General features: G+C 50.5%; 1 protein-coding gene across 4 annotated transcripts in view; it reads right to left on the bottom strand.

Annotated features, from left to right (window-relative positions):
- Window positions 1-1538: 1538 nt before the first annotated feature.
- The window catches only part of Itga3 (integrin subunit alpha 3), a 29642-nt gene continuing 18577 nt past the window's right edge, over window positions 1539-12603 (bottom strand). For 2 of the 4 annotated variants that reach the window (XM_078042202.1, XM_005321678.5), the window contains 13 exons: window positions 12467-12564; window positions 12029-12176; window positions 11775-11843; window positions 11144-11223; window positions 10985-11062; window positions 10381-10483; window positions 10043-10225; window positions 9729-9851; window positions 8883-8996; window positions 7723-7821; window positions 3980-4105; window positions 3480-3621; window positions 2536-2769 (listed from right to left, as the gene is read on the bottom strand). In XM_078042202.1, the coding sequence (XP_077898328.1) occupies window positions 3511-3621; window positions 3980-4105; window positions 7723-7821; window positions 8883-8996; window positions 9729-9851; window positions 10043-10225; window positions 10381-10483; window positions 10985-11062; window positions 11144-11223; window positions 11775-11843; window positions 12029-12176; window positions 12467-12564 (1332 nt within the window). In that variant the 3' untranslated portion in view covers window positions 2536-2769; window positions 3480-3510. Of the gene's footprint in view, window positions 2770-3479; window positions 3622-3979; window positions 4106-7722; window positions 7822-8882; window positions 8997-9728; window positions 9852-10042; window positions 10226-10380; window positions 10484-10984; window positions 11063-11143; window positions 11224-11774; window positions 11844-12028; window positions 12177-12466; window positions 12565-12603 lie in introns of all 4 variants that reach the window. The other 2 variants (XM_078042201.1, XM_005321677.5) reach the window with 1 other exon arrangement.

Here is a 12603-nt window from a genome sequence, read left to right as displayed (position 1 = left end):
AAGTGTAGCTGCCCTGGTCCTGCAACTGTCTTATACTCAGAAGTGGCTTAGTAGGAAGATTGTCTATTCCCAAGCCTATGCACGCACATGTGTGTGTGTGTTGGGGTGAGTGTCGGACTGGGCATGTGCAACCAGGCAGAGAGGTGTATAAACTCTCCTTTGACTCAAGCAGGAAGTGGCTGTAAGCACAGGACTGATCTGGGCTCAGTTTTGCTCAACATGAGCTGGGATTTGACACCCCCATCATGGTGTTATTCCCAAACAAGTGAATTCCAGATTCTGGAAAATGAAGGTCTTTGATCACTGGGTTCTAAGAACTTGGCTTCTCAGGGGTGGGGCTGGGATTTTCCTGGGGGAACTGAACATTCCACTATCAATCATCCTGAAACAGGGGAAACTCCAGCATAGAAAATGAAGGGATGAGGTGCAGGAAGGGTGTTGGACCCTGCTGGAAAGAGGGGCGGGCAGAGAGCTGCCGCAAGGTCAAGGCTGAGAGACACCAGGTAGACATCAGGAGGAACTTCCAGAATAGCTTGGGCCTGAGGGCTCTTGAGTGGCTCAATCTGGCATCTGCTCCTAGATTTCTTCAGACAGTTATTTCCACCTGTTATTGGAATCTTGTTAAGGGTCAGAGCTTTAGATAAAATTCTCTCCTTTTCTCCCTTCTTTATTCATTTGTTTGGTTGGTGTTTGGTGCCAGGGATGGAACCTAGTGGGCCTGATGCTAGGCAAGGGCTCTATCACTGGGCTACATCCCCAGCTTAGCCTTGGGGAAAATGAACAGTATTAATACGCAACTTGGAGTCAAGAAATCAAGGGACACAGCCTTGTTCCATTTCCAAGCCTGAGTGGAGGGGACAACCTCAGTACAGAGGAGGAAGTGCTTCAGGAAACACGGGATGCAAGGGGGGAGCTTCATCCAAATGGTGGGCCACCTAAGCTTTCGTACCAAACACTCCCAGGGAGGTTGCAAAAGACGAGAGCTCCAGGGCCTCCTGCTCAGAGGCTGGGGGATGGATACTATGACCTGCTCGTCTTTGCAGCCTTGGGTAACTGGTTCACCGTGATTGCATCAGGGTGCTCAGGGGTGGTGGTGCGTGAAACAGAGGCAGAAAAGCAGGCTCTTACGTGAACTCAGTCACTGGCTGAGGGATGTCTCTCTATCCATGTACCATCTTTGTTCTGTGACAGCCAGGACTACCTGTTCCTACAACGCAGTAGCTTGTGCCTCTTCCCATCCTTGCACCCCACCCTGCCTTCCCAGGCCAGCACACTGTGCTCCAAGAGACTGGTCTGTGTCCTACCGGGTCTGCTCAGGGCTCTTCCCTCATCCTCGCCTCTCAATCTCATTTGTGTGTCTATGACCAGCCTTTAGGCAAGGGCAGCCCTGAGAGCAGGGGCTGGCGTCTCCTCCACAGATCTTTACCCTCAAACCTCTGAGAGCCCAGCAGCCAGCTCTGTCTACCTGGGGCCAGCTGGGTGGTGATGTCGTCATTTGTTTGGGCTGAGCTGGGGAGGATGAAGGCAGGTGCCGCACGTACAAACTGGGAGCAATTTATTGGTTGCAGTGAGAAGCCTGTGTACAAAGAAGGCACGAGGCGGGCAGGAGCTCCCTGCTACAGTACCGTGGAGGGGGTGGGCAGGGGCCAGGGGAGGTCCTGGGAACAAGCCTTGGCTTCCTCTGTAGCCCATTGGGGAGGAGCCAGAGCCAGGTTGGCTCTGGAAGCTGAGGACAGTCAAGGACTCCACCTCTAAGCCCCCAGTTCATGGGCGGAGGGGCACCAGAGTGGAGCCTGGCCTGGGGTGGGATCAGGGACAGGCTCCTTCCCTGCCCTACATTCAAGCGTCGCTCCCTCTTTGGTCTTTCCAGGCCTTTCTGAGCAGAGGATCAGGATTGGTATCTCCTCTGCGTCCTGCCGTCTGTCTGGCCCAGGACTGGTCTCCTGCTCTCTAGAGACTTCCATCAAGCTCCAGGGCAGGCCCAGAGCCTCCGGTCCAGGATGTCCTGCCGTCTGTCTCTGTTCCTTTGGGCTGTCTGCCCTGATAGTTCCAGGGAGAGATACTTCAAGGAGGTCCATGAAAGAAAGCCGCCCTGGGACCTTCTTTCTAGTTTGTTTGCTCCTGGATCTCAGCATGCTGGACGCCCCTGGACAGCCTTTAATAGAACCCCAACTCTGTGGCTGGGCCCAGCTGGCTGCTTCCCATCAGTAGTTTACTCTCAACAGCAAAATCGGTCCAGTGACTATGGCTCAAGATGGATCCAGTGCAAAAGGGGGAGGCATCACCACATGGAGGCCCCTTGGCTAGGTTCTGATGTAGGCAGAGACTGGGACGGGGTGCGTCCATGTACTACCCATGGTGCACGAGCCCAGGGCACAAGCAGCAGGCTCCACGTGTCTAGGGCACAGGGCTGCCATGTGCTCAGCATTGCAAGGTCCCGCTGGGAGGTGTCTGCAGCCAGAAGCACATGCCTCCGCCCAAAGACGTGCGTGTGCCTTGATCTGCTGGTGCCAGCCAAAGGCAATGGCCCCTGTGGACTGTCAAAGGCATAATTTATGATAAATAGGAAGAAAGGGGACACCAGGGGAGGAGGGAGTGGGGTCAGGAAGGATGTCAGTAGTATCGGTCTCGAGTCTGCCAGCTGGTCACCCAGTGCTTCTTGGTGGGCAGAGTGCTCCCTGGAGCCGGGTAGCGCTCCTCCTCCCGGATACGCACCGCGTGGTACTTGGGCATGATCCGGTAGTAGCGAGTCCGCTTAAAGAAGTCACACTGGAGTTAGGCGAGAAGAGAAAATGAATCACTATCCAGGGTTCAAGTGGAAGTAAGATGTGCCAGCCTCCCCCCAGACTCCCAGTCCTCAAAGCCAGGACCCTGACTCAAACATGCCCCATGTCCCTGCACTGAGATGGACAAGGAGGATTAGTTCCCCCACCCCAGGTCCAGGGGAAAGAGGAACTGAGGAAGGCAGAGAGGAGAGGAAGAAGCTGATGGAGACCAAAGGGCAGCCGCAGAGACTACTGGTGGAGTGATGGGCCAGGAGAGTGGGGTGGTCTCCCCTGACCAGCACTGGGGGGTCGGTTGCTTATCCCAAGGAGGTGGGTACTGCTCAGTAGGAAAAGTGCTGTATCCCAGGAGGCAGGAGTCTACCAGTGCCCTCCTTCCCAGGGGTGTGGAATCATCTGGACATGCCTCATGATCTACAGACATGAGCCTAGCCTTGGCTCTGACCCTTTTGCAATCCCCCAAAAATCAAAGTGATCATGGGGAGGATTTTTGTGGTTTCTTCTTGGGGTCTAAGTCCCTGAGAGCTAGATTGGGGGACAGAGGGGAAGTCACACAGAGTAGCCTGCTGTCTTGAGGTGGTGATGGGGACAGAGGAGGTCAGAGCAGGCCCCTAAGCCAAGAGGAAGAGACAGGACAGAGACAGAGGCCCCGGCCAGCTGGGGCACTCGGGGAGGAGGGCCCGGAGGCCGCGTTACCCGGGTGGGCCTGGGTGGGGGGCTGCCCCCCTCAGTAGTCGTCCGTCAGCCTCTCCGTCTCTGACGGCTGGCTCTTCATCTCCGCCTTCTGCCTCTTAGCTTCATACAGGGCGCGAGTGCGGGCTCGCTTGAAGAAGCCGCACTGGAGGGGAGGAGGTGGGGAGCGGCCATCAGGGGCGCTGGGGGTCGGGCCAGCAGCTCTAGGGGCTAGGGCTTAGGACTGGGGATCCTGGAGGCCTGGGACCCGATCCCAGCCTGGTGGTATGACCAGAGGCCGGAGCTCCTGTGTTCCCCTTTCCAGCTTGCTGTTCCCCCCATGAGCCCAGGCAAGGGGGTGAGACTAGAGCTGGGAGAAGGTGGGGAGGACGTGGGGTAAAGGTGGGGCTGAGATGGAAATGAGGACTGGGATGGGGAAATGTGGGATGAAGGGAGGGCTGGTGAGCATGTGCTGGCAGGAGGTCCCAGAGTGGGAGTCCCCAAGGTGGGCTGGTGGTCCTAACCTTCCACAACAAGAGGATGATCAGCCCCAGGAGCAGCAGACCGGCACCCACGGCCACAAGCACCAGCCACAGTTCGATCTCAGCTGGTAGCTCCTCCACCAGGTCAGAGTCAATGTCCACATAGAACTGGAGAGGGCAGAGAAAGGACTCAGCCCCTGTCCTGTCGACACACTTAAGACTCCAGACTCACCCTTTTTTATCCTAGCTGGGCCTGGGGCCCTGCTGTTTGACTTGCTGCCAGTAGGGGGCAGCCAGGGACTGGATAAATCCCTTGCCAGCCCCACTGACACCAGCAGGTCTACCTGTCCTGCTTCTTTTCACAGATCTGGCTCCAGAGGAGCAGCCCCAGATCTGGAGGCAGCCTGGCATCTGAGACTGTGACCCACATATTCAGATTTGAGAACCAGCTCCATCCCTGATGAGCTGTGTGACCTGGGACAAGTAATTTCACCTCTCTGAATCACCATTTCATGCTCTCTGATAAGGAGATCATAATGCCTAACTCACAGTTTAGTGAAGTGACCAAAAGCATGGGTTCTGGAGCCAGTCGACCCAGGTTTGAGTCCAGCTGTGCTATTCACTAACTGCATGACCTTGGGGAAATTGCTTAACCTCTCTGTTGCTTATCTGTAAAATGGGAATTATAATAATACCTACCGCATAGGTTGCTAGGGAGGATTAAACACGTTAAATGTGAATAAACTGCTTAGAGCAACACCTGCTATTCAGCAAGCCCTCCATAAACATTTACCCAAAAAAAAAAAAAAAAGCCACAAACAATGCATAACACCTAGTATTCATCTTCTTTCCCTATAATGGAGTGGTGTGTATATGTATGTACAGATTGAATACCCCTTATCCAAAGTATTTGGGGTGTTTTAGATTTTGGATTTTTAAAAAATATTTATATTTGCAGAGATTTTTTTAGATTTTGTTTAAGATTTTGGATTTTTTTGAATATTTATATTTGCAGAGATTTTACTTATTGAGCATGATGTTCAAAAAGGTTCAGATTTTGGGAGACTGGAGTTATGGCTCATTGGTAGAGCACTTGTCTTGCACATGTGAAGCATTATGTTTGATTCTCAGTACCACATAAAACAAATAAATAAAATAAAGGTATTGTGTCCATCTACAACTAAAGAAAATAAAAGTCTAGATTTGTCTGGGGTTGTGGTTCAGTGGTAAAGGACTTACTTAGCACGTGTGAGGCATTGGATTCAATCCTAAGCATCACATAAATAAAATAAAGTCATTGTGTCCATCTACAACTGAAAAAAAATATTTTTTAGAAAAAGGTTCAGATTTTGAAGCATTTAGGATTTTGGGGTTAGGGCTGTTCAAAATATACATAAATATGATTTTTCCTGATTATACATGACTTTGAATTTTATTTTTTTTTTATTTTTAAAAATATAAATGATGGGCTGGGGATATGGCTCAAGTGGCAGTGTGTTCACCTGGCATGCGTGGGATGCTGGGTTCGATCCTTAGCACCACATAAAAATAAAATAAAGATATTGTGTCCAGGGGCTGGGGTTGTGGCTCAGCAGTAGAGCACTTGTCTCACATATATGAGACCCTGGGTTCGATCCTCAGCACCACATAAAAATAATAAGTGAAAAAAAGGTATTGTGTCCAACTACAACTAAAAAATATTTTAAAAAAAGATATTGTGTCCACCGAAAACTAAAAAATAAATATTAAAAAATTCTCTCTCTCTCTCTCTCTCTCTCTCTCTCTCTCTCTCTGATATGGTTGTAGCTCAGTGGTAAAGCACTTGCCTAATAGGTGTGAGGCACTGGATTTGATCCTCAGCACCCCATAAAAATAAATACAATGAAGGTATTGTGTCTATCTAAAACAAAAAATATTAGGCTAGGGTATGGCAGTGGTAGAGTGCTCCCCTAGCACGCATGAGGCACTGGGTTCAATCCTCAGCACCACATAAAAATAAAATAATAAAATAAAGGTATTGTGTCCATTTATAACTTAAAAAAACAAAAACTATATAAAAATGTATAAATGATATAAAGAAAATTAAATGCTCCCAGTAATTTTACTCTCTAGAAACAACTGTTTCTATAATCTCTGGTGAATCTCTTCATTTTTTTTTTATTACATATAATCCACATTGATGGGGTCACACTACACACTCCTCTGTGACCGGCTCCTTTTTTCTCTAATATCATCATCCTTCCTTGACTGTTGGTAAAAGCTGACCTGATCCCTTCAGAGGGCCATGCAGTCACTGTAGGAAATGTACCACACTTTATTGACCCAATCTCCTACCAAAAGATGTAGATCGTTTCCAATTTTCCGCCCTCATTCACAGGGCTCTAAAATATCCCCATACACTTATCTCCGATACTTGTCCTATTAGCTCCTTAAGATACATTATCATGTGCTGGATCAAAGAAAATGAGTGCTTTAAATTTTAATGGATATTGACAAATTCATCTCCAAAAAGAATCCACCAATTTATACTCCAGTCAAAAGAATTTCCCTCCTCCTTTCGGCATCAGCCAGCATTACTCTTTTTAGTATTTTCCAATCCGATAGGAAAAAACTCTTTTTTTTTCTGTTATTTTTATCTCCTTATGAGTAAATTAAACATTTGTGCTGGGCATGGTGGTGCATGCCTGTAATCTCAGAGACTCCTACTGAGGCAGGAGGATCACAAGTTCAAGGCCATCCTCAGCAACTTAATGAGGTCCTAAGCAACTTAGCAAGACTCCATCTAAAATAGAAAATAAAAAGAACTGGAGATGTTGCTCAGTGGTTAAGCACCCCTGAGTTCAATCCCCAGTACCAAAAAAAAAAAAAAAAAATGAGAAACATCTGTATTTCACCTCATGTATACTACCTACTTATATTTTTAAATATTAAAATATATATCAATATTTTGTCATATATGCTATAAACTTTTTAAAAGGCAGTTTGTCATGTGTACTTTTAGTTTCTTTACCATTTCTTTTGCTATATATAGATTTAAATTTTCATGTAATTTGTCAAATTTTTCCATTGTAACTTTGGGTTTAATAAAGTGATTTTTCCCCATAATTAAAGGTTGTGTTCTGAATTTTTTCTGACATGTTTAATTACTACATTTAAAATTTTCATCTAAGCCCAATTTATTATTTATCGGCTACATATCAGAATCACCTAGGAGTGCTTTTTATTTTTAGTGCTTTACCACTGTGCTATATCCCCAGTTCTTCTTATTTTGAGACAGGGTGATAGGGTCTTACTAAATTGCTGAGAGTCTCACTAAGTTGCTTAGGCTGTTCTTGAATTTGTGATCCTCCTGCCTCAGCCTCTGGAGCCATTGGCATTACTGGCATGCGTCACCATGCCTGGATACCTAGGGGTACTCTTTTTTTTTAATATTTATTTTTTAGTTGTAGTTGAACACAATACCTTTATTTTATTTATTTATCTCCATGTGGTGCTGAGGATCGAACCCAGAGCCTTGCATGTGCTAGGTGAGTGCTCTACTGCTGAGCCACAACCCCAGCCCACCTAGGGGTACTCTGAAACACCCTTATACCATGGTCCCTTCCCCATGATCAGATTCCACTGCTCTGGGGGATGGTTCAGACACCACAAGTCCTGCAGGTGAACTTCACATGCTACCAAGCTTGAGGCCCACATAGCTCAAGAGTATCTGCATGCTCTTAAAGATGTCCTGTACTCCATGCTCCAGGCCAGGGTCTGCAGTCCTCGTCAACACGCTCACTCACCCACGTGGTCTTGTTCTCCATGTTGATGGTGGGGACACTGGTCCGTAGGAACAGAGTAGCCGAGCCATCTACCCTGACACGGTCAAAGTCTCTGTAATCCTGGAAGGGGAAAGGGGGTCAAAAGCAGAAACTGAAGGCTCTCTGAGCATCCTTGCTTGTCCCCAAGCACAGCTAATCTCTCACTCTCCCACCAGGCAGCATCTTTAAGCAGCAACCCCAAAGGGTCTGTCAGTCAGTCGGAACACAAATGCGCATCATTCATCCCTTCATTTGTGCATCGGGTCCTGTGCTAGAATGCTGGGGACAGCAGAGACAATGAAGGTCACAGTCAGGCCTCTGGGCTAAATATGGCCCTGCACCTGCTTTTGTAAATGAAATATTTGGGACACAGAGCCACACCTACTCATTTGTGCATGGCAGCTTTTGACCTCTGATGAGGGAGCTGAGTAGATGCAGCAGGAGCCATGTGGCCCGTTCAGCTGAAAAGATTTATAAGTGAGTCATGGAAAAAAGTTTGGTGTAGGTGGCAAGAGAAGGCTACAACCCTGAGTCAGGCACGATAGGAGACACGTGCGGCTTCTCAGAAAGCTCTGTGGGTGTCCCGAGGGAGAGAGGTCACTTCAGCTGTTAAAGTCAGAAAAGACCTCACAAATGGCAAAGAGATGAAGTATCTGAAGGAGACACATGGAAAACGGGAAATGGCATTTCAGGGGGAAGGAACACAGGGCCAAAGGTTTGGGGGTGGAAAAGGTACAGACACAGCAGACAGGGTCTCACTGAGTTGCTTAGCGCCTTGCTTTTGCTGAGGCTGGCTTTGAACTCGTGATCCTCCTGCCTCAGCCTCCCAAGCTGCCGGGATTATAGGGATGGGCCACTGCACCTGGCTGAGAGAAGGTCATTTTGGCTGGAGACAAACATTACACATCCACACACAGACATGCAGATGTCACCCGGGCATGGCCCTCAGTGACAGGGATACTGCTGTGCATAAGACACAATGCTGTCACTGCTATCACACACACACACACACACACACACACACACACACACATGCACACACACGCACGCGCGCACACACACACAGTCCCTGTGACCCTGGTTTCACCCTCCCCCTGTTGCTCTCCCCACCCAGGTGGGTGGCATCAGGCATGGGCACTGACCTCGATGAAGGTGCTATTCCATACCCGAGCCTTCACTGTGACATTGGTGACAATGGAGGCATCAGGAATGGGGCACTCCAGCCACACGCAGCGGGCACGGCCAGTGGAACAGGACTGAGGTGGGCAGGGAACAAGAGACATGAGATGGTCTGGGTCTCTGGCTTCTCTGTGCCTTCTCCTTTCCTTCCACCCTCTAGACTTCCCCCGACTCCTGGGAGCTGAAGGAGCCTGACTTCATCTCTTCATCCACACACACTCCTGGCCTTCACACATATACCTTTAAGACGTGTTCTTTGGGCCAAGCTCACAAAATGCCAGGAACAAGAGTAATGTTAACTATGGCCCTTGCTTATATAAATGAGGTCCAACCCCAGAACTCCCTTCCTCCCTGCCCCTCCTGGCCTGAGCCTGCCTCCTTCCCTTCAGCTCTGTGCCTTGGGATACCACCTTCAGCCTGTCCACCCAGCTGGACCTCTGCTGCTCCCAGGCCATTCCTGTCTCCCTTCCTACAGAGGATGCCTCACACATCCTCATGTTCCTCCCCAAACCCCAGTCCTAGTGTCCAAAGCCGTGAGCATCCGGGTGGTCCCCAATAGATAGGGCACCCTTGGAATAGAGCGGTGTCTCCTCCCTTGGTTCACAGTGTGGGATGCTCCCTATCAGAATGGAACACCCTCTGAGGGCAGACAGTGGTTCTCCTGCTCTGTCTGGGGACTCCTGAGGGCAGGTACCACCTCGCCTCTGCAGACAAGGGTCTCCAGTGAGTAGTCTCTACCTCCCTGCCTTCATGGGCCACCCCATGACGGGGTCAGCATGATGCTCCCCATCCCTGCCCTGACCACTCACCAGCACAGTCTCAGACTTGGCTTTTTTGGCAGCAGCCAGAGTAACAGGTGGTAGGCCCTGGCCTCCCCCTGGGTCCAACTCTCTCCGCCTGCGCTGTGGAGATGGTGGCCTGTCCCCAGGGTCCTGAAGAGGTAAGATATTTGCTAGGAAGACAAAGGGAAATGTGGGAGCAGGGATGGGAGAGGGGAAAGGGTGGGGGGAGAGTCAGGCTCCCAAAGGGGTATGAGGTGGGGAGGGCCTTTGGATCCTTCAGCACGCAAATGAGATTCAATGCAAATGAGATGCAAATAAAACATTCCTCATCATGAACTTACAGAGAGAGTGAGGTTGAGAGGGTTGACAAGATCTCCGGGTGGCGAGCAGGGCCAGGACCCATTGCCGTGGACGGTGATCTCCGTGGGGTAGAGCAGCCACTTGCCATTGGTGACTTCATAGGGCCACTCCAGACCCAGGACCAGGGCCCCCAGAGCCACCAATCCCTCCCCTACTGGGCTCACCTATGGGCACAAGAGGTGTCCTCCTGGTTACAGTCTTCTAGCAAACCACTCCATCTCATCAATCCCAACGTTCCCATCCTCCAACCCCCAATCCAGAATGAACCCCCATCAACTTTCCCAGGAGTCCCCAACCAGAACCCCAGAGGTACCCTTACCTGGAATTCATATTTGAGAGGACTTCCCACGTCCTCCACAGTTTTCATGCCAGCCTCGCCCATCACAGTCCCACCAAAGAAGCTTTGTAGCCGGTGATTCACCCTACGGTAAGAAAGCTTCTCAAGTCATGGGGAATGGGAGGCTGGGGTCCTGGCAGAGAGGGTGGGCACCAAGGATGGTTAACTATCGCTCCTCTGACATCAGACGGACCTGGTATAAACCTGAGCTCTGCCATGTACCTACCAGCTGTGTGGCCTCAAGCAATTTATTTTTCCTCTCTGAACCTCTGTATCCCCATCTGCACAGTGGACTTAATAATAGTTGGAAAAACACAGGGCAGTTGTGAGAAGATGATCCATTGACATATGTAAAATCCTTTGCCCAATGAGCTCTAAAGAAATGGTAGGGATTGATATCTTAGCCCTAGGGTGGCTCATGACTCCCCTTCTACCTGCTCTATAGGAGGATAGATCAATAATGACAGTGACTTTTGGTGAAGCAAAAGGAAGACCCAGGGGCAGTGGAGACCTGAGGTTAGCAGGCCAAGAGAAGTGTCAGAGGAGCTTGGGGACAGGGAGACATGGGGAGCAGGGTTGCACCCACATGCTGAGCGAGGCCTGGAGCGTGTAGTCCACAGATAGTTTCAGAGTCACGGGCCGCAGGTTATCCTGGTGACTTGATCTGGGAAGGGAACACAGGGGTTGAAAAGAGGCCCTGATACTACCTCACCCTGACCCAGGCTGCCTTCACAAGGCCACTCACGTGGAGAGCTGCAGCTGCACCTGAAGGTCCCTTGTGTGCAGGGTCACCCCTATGACCTCAAAGGCAATGAGCAGCTCCATCTACAAGGGCCAGAGGAGAAAGGGACATTGGGGCCCAGGAGGGGTCGCGATGGGAAAGAGGAGAATCAAACAATAATGGCCTCTTCCTCTCCTAGACCACCTCGCTACCTTATTTGTTCACTTTTCCCCTTTTCTCCCTTGCAATATCTGGACTTTGGCATGACCTTGAGCAAATTACTAAATTCTATAAGGCTGAGCTTTCTCTTCTCTAAAATGGCACGTACCTCCTCAGAGAACATTGTGAGAATTAACATCACGTAAAAGAAACCCTTGAGCTTAGGGCGGGCACACCCCAGGACTTAGTAAAATTGGTTTTCTTACTTCCACCTGCTCTAGCTTTGTGCCCAGCTCCCTAGTGGCCCAATTTTTCTTGGTTGCTGGGCCTCATTCCCACACATACCCCCCTCCACCACCACCACCCACCAGGGCCTCCAGGTTCTTTGCTTCAAGGAAGCCCCCAGGGCAAGCAGACGAGAAGGTAGGTGCGAGCAGGTGAGAAGGAGGAACAGCCTGAGCCCCACAAGGAGTGGGAGGATATGGCCTGTGCTCACCCTCTGGTTCCGTTTGAAAGGGTTCCCCAGTTCGCACAGGATGGTCTCATTGGCTTGGCAGGTCCCAGACTGAAGAAAGAAGACAAATAAGGTCAAGAAGCTCCCAAGCAGAAGATACGGCAGGCAATTGGGGAAGCCAAGCCCAGAAGAGGTGGGGACGCGATTAAGGATAATGCATGTAAAGAACATGAACATGGGGGTGCAAATACACGGGGAGCCCTACTTGGGCTCGGGGCCTGGTGGTGGGCACTCACTGGGCGCACTGAGGACAGCAGCAGGGCAGGAGGCACCTCCAGGTTGAGCAGTGCCTCGTGGGCGTCTTCCCCAGCCCTCTCCCTGCTTGGGGTGTTGGTCACATTGATGCTCAGGAGCAGTTTCCGGACGTCTCTGCTGTACTGGAGCCTGAGGGGAGCAGCCCTGGACTAAGCCCAAAGCCCAACCCCCGGGACACTCCCCATATTCATAGGTCCTGACCCTCAGGTCTCCTAGGTGAGGAAAGTTCCTTCTCTGGCCAGCCAGGCCATGCCCCACAGTCTCACCTGGAAGACTTCGCACCTGGCCCATCTAAGTTCCTCTTTTCAGGCTCATCTAACTATGAGGCCCCGCCCCTGTCCAGTGTGGCCCCGCCCCAAGCCCAGTGAGCCAATGAGGCCCGTCACGCCCTTGGCCAATCAGCGCTGCTAAGAGCCCACCTTTCCAGCCGCTGCAGCTGCTCAGACACGAAGTACGCTTGCATCTGCAAGTTGCTGTCGCACTTGTTGTCAGGCCCACACTCCTTCTGGAACTGGACCTGGAGCAGTCGGAGGTGTGAGAGGCTACACCCCATAGA

This window comes from Ictidomys tridecemlineatus, chromosome 3, assembly GCF_052094955.1.
Source record: "Ictidomys tridecemlineatus isolate mIctTri1 chromosome 3, mIctTri1.hap1, whole genome shotgun sequence".
In the NCBI taxonomy this organism is placed as follows: Eukaryota; Metazoa; Chordata; class Mammalia; order Rodentia; family Sciuridae; genus Ictidomys; species Ictidomys tridecemlineatus.
Note: the sequence above shows the minus strand (reverse complement) of the source record. Positions and strands in the feature narration are given on the sequence as shown.